This window comes from Pagrus major, chromosome 22, assembly GCF_040436345.1.
Source record: "Pagrus major chromosome 22, Pma_NU_1.0".
Taxonomy (NCBI): domain Eukaryota; kingdom Metazoa; phylum Chordata; class Actinopteri; order Spariformes; family Sparidae; genus Pagrus; species Pagrus major.
This window is the reverse complement of record NC_133236.1, coordinates 22936305-22958553: the sequence shown is the minus strand read 5'-3', so window position 1 is coordinate 22958553 and position 22249 is coordinate 22936305. Positions and strand designations below refer to the sequence as shown.

At 43.1% G+C, this 22249-nt stretch overlaps 1 protein-coding gene across 1 annotated transcript; it reads right to left on the bottom strand.

Moving 5' to 3' along the window:
• Positions 1 to 272: 272 nt before the first annotated feature.
• Positions 273 to 20899, bottom strand: LOC141018038 (estrogen-related receptor gamma-like). Its single transcript, XM_073492896.1, has 8 exons — positions 20582 to 20899; positions 14809 to 15060; positions 14547 to 14704; positions 13228 to 13344; positions 6904 to 7014; positions 6156 to 6338; positions 1479 to 1748; positions 273 to 1338 (listed from the first exon to the last, which is right to left on the bottom strand). The coding sequence occupies exons 1-8, from the start codon at positions 20635 to 20637 to the stop codon at positions 1094 to 1096; spliced, it is 1392 nt and encodes a 463-aa protein (XP_073348997.1). The 5' UTR covers positions 20638 to 20899; the 3' UTR covers positions 273 to 1093.
• Between the last annotated feature and the right edge of the window lie 1350 nt (positions 20900 to 22249).

Sequence of the window (22249 nt, the reverse complement as noted above, 5' to 3'; positions counted from 1 at the left end):
ATGGGTCTACAACATCTCTACGACATTATGATCATCAAGTACGGTACGTACTCCATTTATAATCACTTGAATTTCATGATATGGTTTACATCAGTGCTGCAGCAGAGAAGCTAGTAAAAAATTATCTTACATTGATATCATTTAAAAATCTTTTTAAAAAATCATTATCCACTGTAATTGCTTGAATCTACTCTCCGTTAATGCCACATTAGTAAATAAAAAACAGCAAACGAACAGAGACACTTTTAAATAAATATCACTTTGCTGTCGTACCATGACATTAAGTACTCTTTCCCTGAAATGTTCTAATAAAATCAGGAGGCCGTTTTTTTTAGTTTTATGAGTTTCTGACCACTTAACTGCTTCCCTTTAATCGACTATATATGAATGCAGTGAGTAGATACTTTTGCGATACACGACACAGCAGGGATGCAGGTTTATGAGAATGTCCTACAGGCCACATTATATTACCGTGGACATATGCTGGTATTATTCAATAGTACGAGTCTTTACTCTTTGGCAAGACTTACCTCTTAGGAGACATTTACCTTATTTATTTATTTTTTTATACAAAAAAGGACAAAGAAAATCAAATCATTTAAAGGCTCTCTAAACGCACTAGAATGCAGATTAACAGGCTTCAAGATGGGTGAAATAATCCACGAGGATCTTCAAGTATCAGGTGTTTTTTTAACAGAAGAAGCTCTACTTTTGGCATGTAACTGTAAATATATCTCTAGAAGGCGATTTCTCCTGCTTTTACGCTGTCTGTCCGTCCGTCTTCAGCCTTTCCGAAGCAGGTCAACGCACTTAAATTAGTGTCAGACGGCAAAGATGACAATGTCCTCAAATTAAACTGCTGCATTCAATCTTTCACTGGGAGTAGGAAGAAGGGTCTCGCTCTAAAAGTTCCAGCTGTTCGCCTACAGAACAAACTTCCTGTCGATTGCAGGTTCAAAACTTTACTGTCAAAGCTGAAATGGACAAATACATAGTGTCAAACCACACCGTTACCCGTTATCCTTCACTTCCTGTCGATCTAACCCCTGTGCTGGAGGGTAAGGACGAAGCTAATGGCTTGTCTGTGTTCGGGTCAGGCTTTGGCCTCGAGCAGTTCGAGGAACAGTTTGTGCATGGGCACGCGGCCGTCCTGTTTGATGCTGCAGAAGTGCTGGACGGCACGAGCGGCCGTCTGACGGAGGAGAGGGAGGGTCATGATCAGTTTGCCGGCTCTCCGCGGGTCCTCAGGGTGGTGGGTGACCTCGTAGTCCTGTAGGGCACCGTGAAGGACGTCCTGGAGTCTCTGAACCGCCTCTGAGTCCTCAATTTGCATGGAGTCTGCAAGGAAAGATTGAATTAAGTGGAGGTAAATATAAATGAATCGGTGAATCAACCAACCAACATTGTCTTCAATAGAGCCACGCCACAAGCATACCTAAAAACTGCACAGATACAGAACCATCTCCGAATCTCCATACCTGAGTTAGCGAGCGCAATAGCCTTGAGGACCACAAACTCCTCCTTCTCCAGGCCCATGGTCTTGTACTTCTTCACCAGCTGCAGGATGGCGTTGTTGAGGTCAAGCAGCCCGGCCAGCTTCGACTGCTCCTCGTCCATGACGTAGTCCTCAGCATACACCAGCTTGTCCTCCAAGGCCAGCGAGCGGAACACCACCCGAAGGATCAAGATCTCCATCCAGCCGCTCTGCAGTAGACTCATCTGGTCAGCCAGCGACAGGGAGGGGAAGCCTGGAAAGATGAGAGGATAAAAATGGACTTGTTAACTTGGGGTGCAGAAAAGACAGATCTTAAAGGGACATTTTACACGGGAGATCAGTTTGCTTGTTATGGTTTGTCCTGCTTGGCCTGTAAAAACAATTGTATATTGTCCTCTGTGGCATTGGAGGGAGCTTTCAAAAGACAGCTTGGAAAATACGCTCACTCACTACTTGTTGACAGTTAGAAGATTGACACCACACTTATATCTGTCTATTTAATCTGAAGCTACCGCTAGTGATTAGCTTAGCTTAGCATAAAGACTGGCAGCAAGGGAAAGCAGCTCGCCTTGCTTTTGTTTGTGACCTTTGGAGCTAGCTGTCTCTCCTGCTCCAATCTTTATGCTAAGCTAAGCTAACTGTCTGAAAATTTGACAGTTAAAATAAATGGTCTACATGTTCATTGACGCTCTACATGATGATAGTAATTTGTATATGGTATAATTGTATCACAGAATACAGAATTGTCTTGCGGCAGAGCGATTCCCTCATTGCAAAGGGCATAACAAAGGACAGAGGGAGTGAATAGGTGGTGAATTTAATTACGCTCGGTTGGACACACCCACTTTGATTGACAATTACACCCCACAGGAGCATGATTAAACCCGCTCACGTCCCCCACATAAACCCGCATACACACACTCACACACACGTTTACTGTAATTAAATAGACGATTTTACAGAGCGAGGGGACGAAGGGGAGGCGTTTGTATTTTTGACACCATCAGTGATTGTTATCAGGATCCATGGCTCTTTACAATCACCACGGGGACGTCAGTGGCGCCCCGTTCCCCACTATCGCTCCCTGATTGATTGGAAACGCTGTCTGTGCACGATTTCATTGGTCGATAGGGATCAGTATTCCGGCACTGGATCATCGATCAGGGACAGAGACCTGTGCGAGTGTGTGTGATGAAATCCCGTGCAATACATTGATAGATTTTGAGGACAAATACAAGTTAAAGCTTCAATAAAGAGAGAGGGCAACGTTTTCAAGGGACAAATGACTTTTTCTATTCCGAAGCAAAGGGCACTGAGGGCAATAAAGAGAGGAAAATAGTCTTGTCAGTGTTAGTTGTATCATATCAACAACAACACACAGCCAGTCACACCACAGTCGCTCTCAAACACACACACACACACATTTGACAGCCAAATTGCAGCACGGACTCAAAAAGGCCAAAAGCAAAGCGGGCAGTTGGTCTTTAGCCAGCTCATCTGCCAGTCTGGCCCTCAGACTTCAGACCACGTCACTGTCAATCTGCCTGATAAGAGCCGACAGAGAGGAGGGGGAGCAGCCAGGACAGTAGCCCCATCACACTCACCTCCCCCTGGGCAAAGAACTCAGATGGCCCGGGCCACTTTGCCCAAGACCCCGGTTCTCCCAGGGATGGGGCCGTGTGTCCTGCCACTCATCCAGAGCTGATGTGACATGGTCATTACGCTACTAGGAGGAGGCAGCCTTTTTTTTTTTTTTAATATCCATTCTCTTTTAGTACGCCTCTTTTAGCTACCTTTCTTTCTTCGCCCCCCCCCAACCTGTTCACTGCATGATGCTATTGTCCATTTCTTTCATTTTGTCTTCTCTCTCATGATCTCTGTCATCTCAGCTCAAGTCACTCTCGTTGTTTCCTTTTTCTCTTCATCTGCCATGTTATTTTTCTGCTTCCTTCTGTCTTCTCTCTCTGTTGTTGTCCCCTTTTTTTAAGGAAATGCCAACCAAAAATTTCCATAATTGTTATTTTTCATTTTATGCTCATCAGACATTATCTGAACACAAAATGTTGAAAGTTGATTGCTACAAATCTGTTCAATTCATTGTCTGCTGAAGGAGTTATCTGATGTGTCGAGGAAAATATGCTTATTTGATTTCTTGTCGAGAGTTAGCTCAGAAGATTTATACCGCTCATATCTGTCTGCTGAAATTAATCTATCACCAGCAGCCAGTTAGCTTAGCTTAGCATTAATACTGGGAAAAAGGCATAACAGGGCCTACACATAGCTACTGCAGCTGCTCAGAACCAGCTGGCTCTGGAGGAGAGAGTCACAGGTGCAGAGCCAGACCTTCTGGAGGAATAAACACCCGGAGTCACATCGGACTCTGCTCAGATCGGGATATAAGATATATCAAAGATATAATCATTTTTTTGATGTTTCGATGCAGAATTCCTACATATTATAACTTTAAAATGAATTATTTAAACAGTAACAACCTGCCTGTACTGATCTGGTCTTTAAAAAAACCCAAAATGGATCTGAATTGTTCCTCTTAAAGTATCTATTGTTTCATTTCATTTCATTTTATGGTGACATTTCAAAACTATGAGTAAAATCTGCCTGACAGTTGGATGAATATGTGGCTGCCTGTCTCTCTCTCTCCCCCCTCAGGTGGGTATCTGCTGTGTGTTTCGGCCGCCTCTCACCGCTGCTCCGCTCTCCCAGCCAAAGCCTCCACTGGCGAGGGGCTACAAATACACCCATCAGTCGGACTCCGTCTGTCTCGTGCGCTGACAGTAAAGAGCCGACGACGGGAGAAAAGAGGCAGACAGCAACGGCCCGAGGGGTGAGGAGAGGGGGAGGAGGGGGAAGGAGGAGGTGGTGGTGAGGCTCTTCTTCCTTTTTTTTTTTTTTACCAGAACAATGGAAATGCTGATGAGCGACACCAAACACCAACACAACACACACTCAAATGGCTGTTTCATGTCCACCGTGTAGGAAGAAATGCCAGGGCGAATACAGTAAAAAATACAAGCATGCACACACACACACACACACACACACACACACGCACACACACCTGCTTTGTTTGTTTTGTAAGCATTTCAGAGACAAGACATCAACAAAAAGCCCAGGTGTTTCCCTGGTGATGTTTTGGGTTTGGATAACCACAGCTGATAAAGCAGTCGGGGCTTCAGTTAGAGGAAGAAAGACGATAAGAAAACTAGACGGAAGAAAAGGAGAGAGATGATAACACCTCCACAGATCATCGACTGTATATATATAAGGGTATTAGGCATAGTTGCGACTAATTTAACATTCAGTGTTCCCTATTATTTCCCTGCTAATTTAGGATAGAACAAATCTAAAATCTTAAATGATCCTTTGCATCGTTTTAAACCCATTTCCCCAAATTTGGGGTCTACACCAGACTTTAAAGTACATTTCTGAGGATTTGGCCAATTAAGGGGCAAAGCATGAGTTTGTAACGACTGACCTGCTGGTGCACCTCGGCCATTATTGTCGATTGCGACCAATTGTTTCGTCCAAAACTGAAACGTGTGCAATTTGCAATGATGTAAATCTGAGAAAAGCAGCGAATCTCCACATTTGAGAAGCTGGAATGATGAATTAGTTACCATAATTGTTGTGCTGCTGTTAACAGAAATTTAACAGGCAGCGATGTTTACAACAGATTAATCATTTGAGTGATTTTTGCCAGATCACGCTTTTAAAAAAATGAAAATGCGCTGCTTTTTTCTGTTTTACGTCATTGCAAACTGAACAACTCTGTGTTTTGGACTGCTGCTCCAATGAAACAAGCGATCTAAAGACATCAACTTGCACAACGCTTCAATAATTGATTGAATGAATGAGAAACAATACTGGTATTCTCTTCATTTAACATATATTTGATTTTTTCTACTCGCAAACAAAAAATAATTTTGGGAGAAATTAGTCTGTTAACTCAGCGCAGCTCACAACCAGGTGCGGCCCAAAACACACCTGTGAAAAGTGCTTCTGTTTGTCAGCTGTAAGAGTTGTAACGGTCTCCAAAGCCCAGTATCAAAAGCAGACCTGCAAACCTCTGCTTCCTATTACAACCGCCAGCATCGCTGCATACCAGCGTTTTAATCCCACTAATCTGTCAGAATGCACTTCCTCTCTCCTTTCCACTCTCTCATCCAAAGGAAAAAAAAAACACTCTGGACATCCTTTCTGCTGTTCCCGTGTCAGAGGAGAAGCTGAGAGTGTTCCAAGTGTCTGGAGGATTTCCGTAATTCAGAGGCGTCCGCAGCCCAGGAAATGAGTTAAAACCTCCAGGTGGCCACTGGTCATCGGGTTGATATATTAGGAAGACACATTGGTCGGCAAGGGCATGCTACACATGCACACACACACACACACACACACACACACACACATGGATAGAGGATGACTGACAGATAACACACAGTCGTGCCAACTTGCCCTCAGTCCCCCGGGCATCCAGTGAGTGTCTTGGCAACCACAAGTCACAACAATCTCCTCCTCTGATCTGATTACAGAGTTAATGTGAGCTAATGTGTTCTGGAAAACAGCTGACTGACTGAGTGAGTGACTGAGTGAGTGACTGAGTGAGCGACTGAGTGAGTGAGGCTGGGGGTTTGAGTCTGAATCCTACCTGGGATGTGTTTGGCCCAGCCGATGTTGACCACCAGCTCCCTGTCAGCCAGGTCGCACAGCGTGGTCAGAGCCTTGATGTCACTCTCGGGTACGGTCGGGTCCGGCATGGCGAAGATGCCCTCTGGCTCGGCCACCAGCAGCAGAGACACCACCTTGTTTTCTACCGAACCACCAACAGTGTCTGGGAGAGTGAAATTAGACTTATATTATTATAACAACCTTTATTTCATCAGGTAATCTCAGTGAGATAAAATATCATATAACCAGTTGATATAGTGAAAACGGACATACATACAAACACCATAACACACAACTATAACTCTAAATAGGTCAGAAATAAAAAGTTTAAGGTTGCACAGTGGTATGAGTCATACAAGCTCAAGACGTACAGCATTTTACTGTATGGTATCATATCGTATGGTTCATACAGCATTGTATTGTATCGTATCGTATCATGTTGTATCGTGTTGTATCGTATCGTATCATGTTGTATTGTATTGTATTGTATCGTATCGTATGGTACCATACAGCATTGTAGTGTAGCATATCATATCGTATTGTATCGTATCGTATCGTATCATATCGTATCGTATCGTATCAGACTGTATTGCATCATGTTTTATCACATCAGCTCATAACACATTGTAACAAACTGTTAGCTTAGTCTCACTCACTTAACAATAATGTACCACAGCCATGTTTATGACACACACATAGTTAATGTAAGCTTTTGTTTGTACACTTACATGTTTTTTTCTGAGGCAAGGCATTCTGTGGGTGCAGATACGGGCTGTTCTCAGCGTCTATTCTCCTCTTGTACTTCTGTCTACCACCTCGAACCCGGTCCAGACGCACACCTACGCACAAAAAGGACACAAACAGGACATTAATGATGCAATTGACAAAATCAGTCACCCCTTAAATAAACATGTCTGGGTGTCCGTTTTTCAAAAATACTACTAAAAACAACATTCTTGCTTGAATGAATGATGGAATCCAGATTGAGAGATTACACTGAGTAAAATATTGGTAAACTTGGGCTTTAGGAACAATCTAAAAGTAATCAGATAGAGTGAGCGGAGGAGTATTTATAATGGAAGGACTATAATTTATTATCATTCGTGAGCATTGATGAAAGGAGCAATGTCTCCAAACATAAAACCTCAGGCTCGGTTTGACCTTCAGTCAGTGTGACGACGTTTTTTTCATCAGAATTTAGACAAATTCAAACAGGTAATCAGTTATTAAAAAGGCTTCATGTTGACCACGGTCAGCCATCAGGATGTTGCCCAATCATCTGCTCACATGTCTTAACGACCCCAAGGAGACCGAACAGGACACGTCTAATGCCGGCACTGCAGCGTGCATCCTGAAACACTACACCCAACAATTTTAGAGCAGCCGATGACAACTGCTCATCTTAACGAGGCATTGTGGTAACCTTGTCACCATGCCGATGGGGATTTAAGAGTGTGTGTATATGTGTGTGCAGGGAACAGTTAGATAAGGAAAAAGCTGATTGGATTCATGTTCATAGAGGACAAACACACATACTGAGAGTAACAGTCACCAAGTGCGTCTGTAAAGAAAATGTGTGTGTGTGTGAACGTGACTCAGGAAGCCTTTAGTAGTGGTGTTGGGTTACCTGATCTACGCAGTGTAAACGGCCACAGTGGCCCTGGGTGGATCTATAACGGCACTCGTGTCTGAAAGAGACACTCTGAGGGTATTATTTGCCCACTTGACACCTCACGCTGATACTCCATCCCCATGAGCCTGCCGCCTCCTGTACTTATTCTTACTTATGCATATATTTATACATCGACATCCACATTAAATAACACAATGTCCTCTTAAACGGTCGTAAAATATGTGCTGTAGGGTTGTGTCAGTTCATGGAAAGGTTCTTAGTTATTGGCGTCATTGGTTTGTAAAGCTATTTTGAGTCATTTTATAGTGAAGCTATTACCATTACAACAATTTTACAGAATTTCTGCTGTATTAATTAATGTGCCATGAACAGGGATAAAATAAAGATATGGTGGAAGCACACATAGCAAAGCAATGGTGTGAGAGTGTGGCCTGTGACCTTCATTGTAAGCCAACAGGCCTTTCCATAAGACTATTATGAAATATCATGCTCAGGTGTTGTATCATAGTGCATGTCAGCATTTAAAGGTTGAGAATTAAACATCCTTGAAGGTCATTGTACAGTGCTGAATATGAGGCTCCTTACTCTAAGTGATGGGGTCGCACATCAACCCCAAAGTATTTGTGTATTTGAGTTTTTCTCTAAGCTCTTCGGACGGGTTTGAAGTGGACTGATTGTTTCAGAATCTGAAGACACTGGAGGCGTTTACATTGACCCTAAAAATCCACTAACAGTCAGAATAATAGTCTGATTAGAAATAGAGGAGACTGGCCTGATCCGGATGGTGTAAACCTCTCAAAATCTTTTGAAACAGAAACAATTTGTGCCTTATAACCATGTAAACCCTTAAATGCACAGTATGTAATTTCTGCCGCTAAAGCTCTTTCAATCGAAACAACACAAGTCATATGAAGCACGGGATCATGGGAGTTGCTGTCTTCGTTGGTAAATGCCCAACATTGCTGATGAAAATCTATCAACATCATTCTGGCAGAGATGTTCACTGACGACTCAGTGTTTTAAAAGTTTTATTTGGCCTATATTTAGTCATGAAACGCTCCGCAAAATATGTTACCAACCCAAATGTCTTGTCATCACAATTCTCAATAAATAAATATGTTTACGACTGTTGAAAGCTCCAAAATAAAAGCGCTCGTAACTTGACCTTATGTTTGGATGTTCTGTCAAAATAAATTTAATCAAACATCAGCCCCAGTCCAGAGTCTTCAAAATTATTTTTCTCAGCTCCCGTCGAGCTCTACATGACATTTGGTCCAACGATGGTGGGCAGGGTAAGACGTGAGTTGGCAGTTTTGGGGTTAAGCGGATGAAGTGAAAAGCTTGTAGTCAAGAAGATGAGCTGGGCATTAAAAAAGAGATTGGCCAGGTAAACCCAACCCGCCCCCCTGACCTTCTTGTGGTGTCATAAGGGGCAAATAGTAATTGTGGATTATCCTGGGCGCTCGGCAGGCGCTTACAGTCGTGTATGTTGTCATCAGATTTAACAAACTGTCGGCAAACACTGGATTAAATCACAGGACTTTGGTTGTTCGATTTGTAGAGAGCGCGCATTTCATGCGGGTATATTTGTGTGTGTGTGTGTTTGTTCGTGCTCAGATCTGACAGTTATTCCAACACACACATCTGAGCTAAGTGTAACTCTTCAAAGTGGAATGTGCTGACAACCAAAAGGCTGAGAATAGCTTTGGTGGATAACAGACACACACACACACACCTCCCTGTTCGTCTGCACAGCCCATCAGAGTTCGATAAACACAGACTACTCAGACATTGATCTATTTTTTGCCGTTTCATCACTCCGCCTTCTTTTGAGGGTGTCTGGATCTTCACATGAGAGGCTTTACAGGTTCCCAAAACGCACACGGCGCAGCAGGATCAGGAACATTGACATCCAGCCGCTGATCCGGACTGATCCACGTTAACGTGTCCTAGTGACTGCCTCCATCACTACTGCTGCTGCTGCTGCTGCTGCTGCCACCACCTGCATGTGTTCAGTATAAACAATCCCACACTTCTCAGATATTGTGACAAATGTACACACGGCTGAACCCAACGCCACTGTGGCATTTCCTTCCCTGCACACTGCGTGTCATTAACGGGAGAAAAGGATTTGGAAAGTTGGCAGCAAAAAGCAAACATAGTCAGTCCGTTCTGTTCTGTTGTTTTCTCAGAATACAGATTAACACAGCGTGTTTGACACACCTGAGACCAAATAACTACATCCAACAGGACGTTGGAATGATACAGTGTTTATTTTGCCAGCTTTGTTTAGTCCTGTGTCAAATGTCCTTGCTGTTTTATCATATTTAGTCAACCTCATCCTGTTTTTTAGGCAAGATTTAGCTGACTTTAGCTGTCTGGTGGAAATACATGCAGACATGGAACATGTTCTGATCTTTAAAGGAGACATATTATGCTCATTTTCAGGTTCATGATTTTATTTTCGGTGACTACTAGAATAGGTTTACATGCTTTAATGCTCAAAAAAACGCATCCGTTTTTTCATACTGATCAGTGTTGCAGCTCTGTATTTCCCCTCTGTCTGAAACGCTCTGTTTTAGCTTCTGTCCCTTTAAGGCCCGCCTCCTGAATACCCACTGTCATCTGATTGGTCAGCACACACACGCCTGACCCAGCACCGGTAATAACAACAGATCAGCTGTGATAAATTAATCCTAACTTGCCAAACTAGGCTTAAATTATGAAAATTTGTGACATGGTGACGTAGTGTGATGTCACAAAGTCACAGAATTAAAGGGCGGGACTACTGACGAGGCGTTTAGGAGCATCTTCTCCTAAGGAAAAAGGAAAGGGGCAAAAAATAAGGATAATTGGTCTCCTTTAAAACTATTTTAAAATAATAAGAGCTATACAGACAATAAAACGTTTGAAGTATTTTTTGGTTGCCTAAACAATATTTTAGTTTTGTCTTCTTTCGTTCACAATACTGCGTGTTGATATAGTTGCAGTTAGTGTTTAATGGCGAGGTATTATAGAGGTACTGCTGCACCACTGATCGTATTTCTTCGGGGACATAAACCATTAAAACACAGGATCACACCATTACATCCGTGTGATATGTTGTTTTTTTAAAATATTGCACACGTTTTGCTAACATGCATGTTTTTACTGCCCTCAGAAGCGACAGCAACAGTAGAACTGAGCACTAAACGGGGCTTAATCAAATCCTGCCCGCGGTCTATATGTCTTTTAGCTGTGTATTTAATACGGCTCTGACTCTCCCCATTAAACCTCACAGCTCCTCTGTCTCTGCCTTTACTGCGGCCTCCCCGGGGAAGAGGGGCATTACGAGACACGGTGAGGCGCGTTACGAGGGCGCTTACGACGGGAGTTACGAGGGGCAGTTCGCATTTCACGGAGGTCCAGGAATCCCACAAGGCATCTGGAGGTATTTACGAGGGGGGAGGGAGAGCAAAGGGGGTGGCGAGAGGAGGTGGGGTTGAGAGGCGGCCTGGGATGCTGCTGATGCCCCTACCCTGTTAAAAGCAGCTAATTTAGAAAAAGGGCAGGCGCACAGTCGCTCACAAAAACACACATAGGTGTGTGCATAAAAGTGTGTTTAAACAAACTCATACACACAAACCGATACATGTGTAAAGACGCTATAATTCTGTGTATCCATAACTCACGCACACATTTAGGAACCCACACAGCAGCAATAAACAGATACTGGAGATGAGTAGGGGGTATTAAAGGATCATTCCAGTTTATTACAACTGGGATCTTATTTTCATAGTTTGGGCCACCATTTCTATTGGTTATGATAACATACTGAGGAAAGTAATTGCTGAGGACAGGGGGGAACATGGCGACATAGCTACAGTAAAGTCTGAAAAGAGCGGTCAAATGATCTCGCAGGTTGTAAACAAGTCTCACGGGTTGTCACATTATCGCTTTATTTGCTGGTAAAAGCAAAGGCGTGCACCCAGAATTAGAAACTATGTAACATGCTTTAAGTTGGTCCACATTGCACAATACAACAGACCAATTTCTCAAATTTTTTAGGTTAACTTTGACGTGCAAACTCAAGCAGTTGAACATTAGCTAGCCGCCTTGACAGCGCTAACCTATGAGGGCACGAGAGCTGAAGAATCCAAAATGGAGGAAGGTATTATAGCTTGTTGTTTAACATCCCCCATCGAAGTATAAAGAAGCATAGTGTAGAGTTATGAGACAGGATTCAAGGGTAGAAATACCTTTTTTAAATAAAGTGTGTCAACTAACCTTACTGTCCCGTTAGCTAACAAGCTGCTAGCCTTCTTCTCCTCTTTCCTCTTCACTAGCTATTTAATGAATAAAACGGTGACCTGAGAACATTTAAATGCTTTTCATCTTTACGTTTACTATCCCTCAGATACAACACAAGCACATGTTTTATCTGCTCTCCACTCTTTTATTATCATCTCTCGGCCCTCCGCAGCATGCGGCAAGTGGCCGGTACAGTAGGAGGTCGCTAATGTTTTCCTTTTTGAGTCACTTCTAAATCTGGACAACAATATGTCACCAGACAGGCACACAGTCGGACCAAAGGAGCACCTGACCGCTGTCAGAGACTCTCTGTGTGGTATGTATACATGTCACGACTCTTCGTCCGTAGCTTTGAGCATACACAGTGAGCATGCAACGTTGGAAATGTTGGAGGTGGTCGCCAAAATTATTTGGGGTGTTTTATAATTATTCAAATTTAGAAAATGTAGTCCCGTCACAGAGCAATAGGCTGTGTCGGGTAGATTACTTGTCCATTTGTAAAAATGTATCTCAAACTTAAGAAAAAAAAAAGTCAGTAACCTATTTTAATTTTAAAGAGCCTCTGGCAACAACTCGCTCCATTATCTCACTAGCTCCTGTAGTGTTACACACTCCTACACACACACGCTGGCAGATTTCCAGAGGCTATTTCAGAGGAGCACTGGTGAACCAAAGACTGACATAATTTAACAGTTAGTAGCCCTCTCCTCCTCGTCCTCCTCCTCCTCCTCCTCCTCAAACATTCAGCTTGCATTGTTCAGCCCTGTGTTTACTACCCATACACACACACACACACACACATCACAGCTGGCACTACGGGACTGAAGTTTAACTGTCAAACGTTTTAGGTTTCACTGGAGTCTACAGAACCACAGTACATGCCATCACCAGTTTATCAGGTGAGACACTCAGCTGGTAATCAGGGTATTGTTACCAGGAATGCACAACAAAGAAACTGCAGTCAGACTTTGTGTAAGCCGTCACTCTGCGGGTGCTTTTTCGTCGTCTCAACTGTCTAAGGCGTGAGGCTTGAACTTCTGCCAAGTCCACCGACCGATCAATGCCGGAAAAAGCAACTCAAACAATGATTTGACTCGGGTCTTAAATTGATTTTCGGTGTATAGCTGACCTTCTCTCAACATGCCCACAGCCAGACATTTCACAAATCGACAGGCCTGGCAGGATTTCCTCCTCCTCTTGGTGATTTCACATTCATTGGACGCCGGGCAGCTGTATTCAATGTTACCTGGAGGGGAAGAGAGAAGATAAGGATCACGTTTTTTTTTTTGCAAAGGAGACAATGGAGCAATAAATCAACATTATGGGTCATCATCTCTTCGTTGCGTTCTGTCAAAATTTCTCGTTTACATTCAAATGTCAACAGCTAGATTTTACTAAAACATGTCGCAGCAGGAGATTTTAAAGGAGTACTCAAAATCGAGGCAGTTGAGGCCAAGATATCAAGCCCAGTCAAGCACCCAAAACTTCCCATAATGCAACCGGGAAAGAGTCTTTCATTGGGCCGTGCCTGCCTGGTAAATACTCACTCTTAACGACTTATTTCATAGACTTAACGTAGCTCCCTTTGTCGCTACCGAAGACATTAAAGTAAACTGAACTTCATGTGTAAAATCAGTGGACTGAACCTTTAAATTCTTAAGAAATAAACCTTCTCATTAATTTTGGCTGTATCGTTCACAATCAGTGCAACCACATACTAAAAAACAACAAGCCGCCAACACCTAATTGGGAGTAACAGCCACTGCAGCCAAATGTGCACATTAAGCCCGATGGCGTTCGGCCAGTTGCAGGCGCTCTCAGCTGCCACCCTCGATCAGAAACAGGAAGCATCTGATGAGCCAGACATCAGATCTCCCTGTTTGATCTGACAGCCTCTCATCCCGTTTGCCCTTTGAACTCTTCTACAGTGGCCAACTTCTAGAGGCCTAAACGCCGACACAGTCTGCCAGCTCGCCGACCTGGGCAACGAACCGACAAGAGCACAAGTCGATCGTTTTAAAAACACCCACACTGCACGCGGCTGGCTCTCGCCACCGACGGATTTCAGGGCTGGAGCGAATGCAGACACATTCAGCACCATATGTTATCTGAAGCTCTAAAGCCTAAACTCAAACTTGTTGACTATACACACCATGCGCTGTAAGTTTAACCACATATCAGCTGTTTGCAAACAGGTCTTCATTTAAAACCCTGGTGCGGTTTGAGGTGGAAGCTGCGAGCTAACTGATCGGGGCTCGTTTATACCAAAACAAACGCTCAGGGTACGACTGCATCTGCGCTGTGTTGCTCGTAAAACAGGTTTATATGATGCAGGAAGACATTATCAGCCACGCACAATAAACTCTGTTACTAAGTATAAAACTGAGTGTGTTCCTGTGCGCAAATGTGTGTTTTGTGTGTGTGTGTGTGTGTTTTACTCCATCTTACCCTGGATGGTCCTCTTGAAGAAGGCCTTGCAGGCCTCACAGGACGCCACGCCATAGTGGTAGCCCGAGGCCACGTCACCGCACACCAGACACAGCCGCTTGGCCACCGTGCCCAGCATGAATTCACACTTAACTGGGCTCTCTTCCTCACCAAACCTCCTGGAAGAAGAAGGGAGGAAGAAAAATGAAAGGGAGAATTAGAGAATGCACTCAGATAGTAACAGTAGTCGTATTTTACAACACCGTATAACACGTACACCAACCTGTTTGTTACGACATTGTTGGCCAACCCCGCTGTGTGACCGTAGAGGCCTGGCGAGTCCAGCCCATTGCTGTGATTGAGGCCTTTGACGGGGGGCCCGTAGCTGGAGTTCGTGTCCGAGGAAGAGCTTCCAGGGCTGGGCTGCGCCGGGCTGACGTCGCCCTGAGAGCTGGGGCTCGGGCTGGAGGGCTCACGCTTTATAGTGGAGGGACAGGTGGGGTCCAAGCCCCTCACTGACATCCTGTCAAGATGTCTGGAGAAAAGAGAGCAGAGAGGGGAAATGAGGTGAAAATGTCTTAAATTCGATTGTGCATGCACCTTATTGTAATACATATTCATGACGGCGAGAGGTTTGACTTTCAGGTCAGCTTTATATTAGGAGTCACCTTGGTGTTGTTATTAATATTAATGACTGGTAATTGACCCTAAAGTCTGTGGGCTTTGATTAGTTTTATTAAGTCAGGCATCATTTACACGATAGCCATCATGCAATAAGAAACTTGGAAAGTCATTACCTTTAAAGGGACAGGTCAACCAAAAATTAAGAGTCAGTCATTATCCCTAAACAGCATACAGATCCACAAACTTAAAGATCATTCTTTCTTCTCATCAGTCTCCCAGTGCCTCACACATCTCCATCTCCACCCATCTTCATTCATGCGTCCATCCATCGCAGCCCTATCTAAACCAGCCGTTTGTGATTTCCCACATATGCAAAGCTGCTGTCCATTACACTGCTTTGTTTTCAAAGAGGGAGATGGCTTAAGCAAACCTAGGGAAATAGCCAAACCGAGCAATCATCCGCATCATCATCACCATCGCCATTATGTTTAATCCAATCCTTGGCGCTTGTATTTTTTCCCCTGCCTCTTAAAAACCTCTCTCTATTGTCTCCATTGTCTCTTTGTGTGTCTCAGTTACTCATCACACCCGACCTGTCAAACACTCTGCGGCCGACAACAGCGAACATGTCGTTACAACAGTTAACAGCTGGAAAATGTGGAGAGATTAAAAAAATCTACTCAATAAGAAATAGATAAAATGTCACTGCTTGCTCATTTTTTAACCGTTTCCTGAGCGACATACTTTGCTCTTTCTGATGATAGTTACGTCTAAGTATTTTTTAATTGCGTGACACTTTACATGCCATGTGTCCTGGCATTGCTCACATATTTTTAGAAGTTCTTCCTAAGAATAACTCCATGACACTGCTTGAAATAAAATCTTCTTCGAGGCCTGCATGTTAAAGTGTGTATCATTACTTTATTATTGGATTACAACGTGACCACAACAGACTCTCTGTCACCACGCAGAGGAGAAAAAAAGCCTCCTGAAACCAGCTGAGGTGTACAGTAGGCTCACAGGCATGTGATCCGCGCTCGCACACATCCGGAAAACACACTCACACTCACGTCGTGGCGTCAGGCGTCCATGTGTGGATGTAAAAATAAAAAAATCATAGACAGGCTCCCACTTCTCTACACACACTTTGGATTCATGTGTTCGGGAAAACATGCTCGAGCTCGCTGCACACACACTTACAGACACATTTTAAAGCAAGTGTCTTCATAAACACCCCGACACGTACTTGTGCATGCAACTGTTTGTCGCCAGGCACACTTTAAAAAGCCCTCTGCTGTCTCACTCTCTGTCATGAAACACACACACATTGTCCTACACAGTCGCGCGTCTCTCCCCACTCTCGTCTTGGCACGGCGAGATGGATCAAAGCCAGTGTGTTTCCTGTCATGTAAATCAGTGTTTTCTCGGCCACAAGTCATTTGGTAGGCAAAAAGACTGGCTGCTTTTAACCACCCCCAGAGTAAACCATGGGCACGCGCTACTGACCTCTCTACAAACCCACTAAGACGGACACACGGACGGACAGTAAGAGACAGGATGACAGCAAAAGAGCCAACAGTGGACATCTCTATGAGAAAAAACCAAGTACCAACTGAAGCAACGTTATCGCAGCATCTGCTGGGTGTCAGACTTCAATGCAGATAGAAAAATGTCCACAGTAAATGCAGTCAAAAGCTCAAATACCAAAAGTTGGCATTGATCTTTGTGCTTGATTTGACGGTATCAGACAGTTTTTTGATCCAAATCATCCAAAGTTCTTGTTCAACTGCTGAAATCTATGCATTAAACCTTTATAAACTTACGTTTTTTGTCACTTACCGTATGGGCAGTGCAACAATTGTGCCATATTTTTACCATAAAGAGGTGTTTTGGCTAATATGCAGTGTTGTGGAAGCTACTTTGACACTTGAAACAAAGTTACCCACGGCAGAGGAAGAAATGTAGTTTGTTTAACTAAAGCTACTGAGTCAAAGTAACTAGTTTAAACTACTTGAAAAATGTGGTATACAATTTAAACATAATATAATGCTCCTCAGTTAAGTTTATTGCAAACATTAAAACAGGCCTAACCCCACTATTCATGGGAATATGTGAGAAATGTCCACTTTGAATTTCAGTAGAGAAGAAATGTTAAAAAAAAAAAATAAAGTCCATTGTTTCCTTTTTTGGCCCCAAATGATTTGTCTAAGTACACAAAATATGGCAAAAAAGTCATTTAACTACTCATTCACAATGCAAATATACGAATGTAGTAAAACTGCCAGCGAGCTACTGTAAAATGCAGTTAAACTACTGGCTTCATTAGCCTACGTGAAGCCCACGACTCCCCATCGCTGCTAGCAAACATTTGCCTATTTACACAACCAGCAAGCACAGAACCAACGTCATTTGTAAGTCTATTTCTGCTCTTCTGACGAATGTAAGTCAAATATTAACTCTGCTTTGAGCTCTGTTTTGGTCCCTGTGAACTCCTGAGATATATATTCAGCTCTTTAGCTGCTGCGTACTGTGCTACGTCAACTAGCTAGTGGCTAACTGTCTTTGTCTGCTGTGCGGGTAGCATACAACGGGTTTTATCTGAGCTTTTCCACTGAATAGACTTGCTTTTAATGAGTGGAAGTAAGAAAGAGGTCTGAGTGAATCAAAAATGTAACGTTGACGGCCATAAAATTAAAACAGTTAGCCTCAGGGTGCTAAAAAAGACCCGTATTTTGGGGGAACTGCGCTAATTCTCTGTAATTCCTTTCAGATTACAACTCATTTAGTTAATTTATCAATTTGAAAAGTTTTTGTTAAATGAAAAAGGGTTTTGAGAAGAAGTTATGGCATATTATTTTGTTATAAGAACTCAAATTTAGGTATCATATCAACTCTAAATATTTCTAGTCTAAGTCTGTAGCCCCCAAATTTTACCTCACCGGCCAATAAACAAGATGCTGTTTTAACTCCCGCTCTCCCCCCGCGCCATCCCTCACCTCTCCAATCCACTTTAAAGACTATAAAAACAGTAAAGTGAAGAGACTTCAGCTCCCTTTTAAAGTGACTCACTGGTTTACTTATTGGCTATCCATCACAGGCGTCCATATTGCTGTGTCAAGGCTCTGACAGGTAAGGAGTGAGATATTCTCTGCGCTCTCCAATTATAATGCATCACAGGGAGGAAGACGAGGAGGGGGAGGAGGAGGAGGAGGAGGGAGGCATTTTGCTTTCATAATGAAATGACATTAGAGTGGGGTGATCAGATGTGATGTAACATTCACTCTGACAGATTACTAATCTACAACTGCACATAAAAGCCCATCAAAAGACGGTTGGTGCGGCTTCTACAGCGGCGTGCAGCACGGATAAATCAGTGTGTGTGTGTGTGCGTCAGTGGGCATTCAAAGTTATCGTACCTAACCCCCCTTTGTGTCCAAAAACAAGTCTAATTGCACCTTGGCAACAAAAGGCCAAAATGCAGCGTGAAACGACAGGGAGACAAAAAAGAGAGGAGGAGGAGAAGAAGAAGAAGAAGAGAGGCGGGAGGAAATTACAAGAGTGGCAGACAGATAGAGGGAGTGTGAAAAGGCCGGGCAGGGACAGAAAAGAAAGGGGGCAGTCCTGTGGCTCATTAACCTGGGGGGTGTTGAGAGGAAAGAGAGACGGCAACACTCACTTTCAAAAGAGCAGAGTCATAATGCAGACAATGACCCAACGGATGAAGGGAGAAGAAGAGGGAGGGAGGGAAACATGGAGGGAAGGAAATACAGAAAATAAGAGGCAGAGATAAAGGGACATAAATTCCCACAATATCACCAAAAATAAGGCTTTTGAGGTACCGTTGACTAACTTTTCAGCTTTAACCCCAACCCCGAGGAGCAGTTATTTAGGTCAGTGGGGTCTCAGTAGTGTTTTTTTACTAATGAGCCAGTAGGAGATGAGCAGGGATCAGTGGCACCCCCAGCCAGCCGTAAGAGCCTTAGTCAGGCTTTGGACGAAGCTGTTAGCTGGGAGATGTGGCTGGAGCTTGGACCCGCAGGATAGCGTGCCACGCAGGGGATCATCTGCGGCCATCACCGCCTTTTCTCCCATTCTTTATCTGCCCGCTTCTGTCACCGGCAATCAGCCAACCTGTACGTCCACATGTCTTCTGCCTTCAACTGTCTTTTTGAAGTCCTCGTCCGTCTGTCTTGTTTCTGGATTCTCTTGATCCTCTCCTCTGCTGGAGGAAGCTAATTTCAAACCTTGCACTGCTCGATGAGATTGCGTTCTCAGAGCGGGGGCCGATTATGCCAAAGCTGATAAAAAAAAGCGCAGCGGCGATGATAATGAACACGATTTTTTTATGATTACAGAAAAGGAAGGCAATCACAGAGCCGTCTCTGGGTAATCAAACAGCTGCTTCGCACATCTTGTTGCACGATTTCAATTGCTTCCTTGTTCCTGCCGGGTCTTCACCAGCCTCGGATGACCCGCAAACTGGTCGTACCCACTCACCCTCACTATCAACAAACAAACAGGCCGGACAATGGCAACTGTAAGCACTGCAAACGAAACCTCACACCTTGGAACTTTTAATGGACAACTTTCTATCACACATCAGTAGAGCTGGAACGACTACTCAATGAATTGATGAGTAGACTAGAGGAAAAAAGCATCTATTTTGATCATTGACCCATAATTTGAGAACAAAATCTAAGAAACAAATGCAGAGGAGTCTCTACTTCAGTGTATTGCGAGGATTGTCTGCATTTCTCCGTCTTATATCAAAACTGAAAATACAAACTGACTGTTGGACTGCTGGTTAGTCACCACAATACATGTACGACGTCACGTTGGGGCTTTAGGGAAGTGTGATGAGCATTAATGACCATTTTCTGACATTTTATAGACCTTTGACTAATCGAGGAAAACAACAATCTGATGAATCGCTCATGAAATCTTTGGCGGGGTTTATCAGAATGCTGTCCTAAAATTGGTCAGCAATGGAAAATGCTGACCTGGTTTAATTTAAATGGAGATAAATGGCAAAAAAAAGAGAGATAATTTTCAGTGTTTAAGTGGTATGAGCAGATATTATAAAAGCAAAGTTAAAGAGAACAGTGATCATGCTCGACATGCTGAACTTCTTCTTGATTTTCTTGATTTCCTTTCCCACTCTCACTCTCTTAATCATTTTGATTCAGTGCTCACAGATGTGTCATGAATGAAACTGATTCAAATCAACTTGTCGGTACCTAAAGACCTTATAAAAAATAGCTGATGTGAGCACTGCAGACACGCACGTAACATCCAAATACAAATCAGATAAGGAGGCGGTCAGTCAGTCGGTATCACTGTAACTTTCACACACAATCTCAGCTTGCTATCACGCCTGTGTAACACATTTTGGTAGCGTACGCTTCGATGCTCTGTGGAGTGAGAGTACTTACTCTGTGTCAGAGTGGTAGGTGAAGCACTCTGGGAGGTAGAGGTCGACTAAATCCATGTGCACTCTGCCACCATGCTCCGAGGAGGAAGAAAAAAAAAAAATAAAGTGTCTGCTCCTGTCTGCCTCTTCTCCTCCTCTACAGATTGTATAAACTGTATCTCTGTGCTGTTTGTCACTGTCTCTTTATTCTGCCTCCAAACTTTGTCTCCATCTACTGCCCCTGTGTCACACTCTCGGCCCCTCTCATTGTCCCTGCGTCTGTCTTCCTGTCACTCACACTTCTCACCAGCAGCCTCTGGCCCCCGCTGGCTGCCTTTGAAGTCCCGACTGTTGTGACTGTGGCTGGCTGTGTGTGTGTGACAAGGGTCTCCAAGCAAAGCTGGCCCTCATGAACACTCAGCCACACCATTTGAATGGCCATCCCCCGGAAAGCTGAGCCGGCAGCTCATTGGCCGTCGTCTGAGCCAGTGAGAGCCGGCCTCTCGCTGGGGCAGGTGGATATGACAACAGAGGATTATTTCACAGGTTGTAGTTCTGAGGAGGAAGTTTACGTAGGAATGCGGAGGGAGAATAATTGATTTAATAGCAGCAGATTCTGTTTTCAGCATAAATAATGACTTGTGTCTGTGTGGATGAGTTAAGGGATAACTTTAAGACGTTTGCTTATATACTGACCAAAGACACATTCATCTGTAATAGACTGCTGTATATCTTTTATCAATTCAAATTCAGGATTTTATAAAAGTTTAATGATCAATGCAATGTTAATAGAGAAAAAGTGGTCAAAGAAATATTATCAGAAATGTGTCGTTAGCAGTGAGATCAAATATAATCCGCAATTAATTCACAGATTAATAGATCAACAATTAAGAAATTAAGAAAAATAATGTTTCCAGTTTATTAAATGAAAAAAATAGGCTGTTTTTTACCTGTTTGATATAAATATCATTGGCTTTCTGACTGTTGGTTAGACAAAACAAACATAAACTTTGGCTCTGGAAAACTGTGATCACAATTTCTTTTACTCATTTCTGACATTTTATGGAATAAATAATCCATCCATTGACAAAATTGAAAATAGAAGAGAATAAAGGTGCAATATGCATGAATTGGCGTTGTTCCTGTCGAGTTGAAACAAAGTCTCTTTCACGATAACTTAACAAGGAAATTTCTTAGTTCAATAATAGAAAGAAACTTGAATTCAAAAGGAGAACAGTTGTATTTCTGTTTAATACAGAAAAAAGGTGCACGAATGTTTACTTTTACGACATTTTGTGAGTTTGTTGTGTTCATTTATTTGACTTAAAAAGCTTAAAAAAGCTTTTGTGATGTAGCGAACTCGCTGCTCACACACATTTCCGAACTGAAACTACTGTGGCTATCAGACTATCGCCTCTTGAGGTACAAAGCGGTATTGTGGGACATGACTATGTTAGCATGCTAACTTCAGTAGATATCTCTGCAACACGGTACATAAACTGTTGTTTCTCACTCTGTTGATAATGTGAGATCATTTTTTGATATTTTGAACTAAAATCCTGGCCATATCTCACAAATTGCTCCTTTAAACTAAAATTCTTACATATAGTGCCTTTACTCGATAATAAAAAATGATCATTACTCATCTGTTAAAAGATCTTTGATATGAGTGGTGATAATTGTCCGGCCA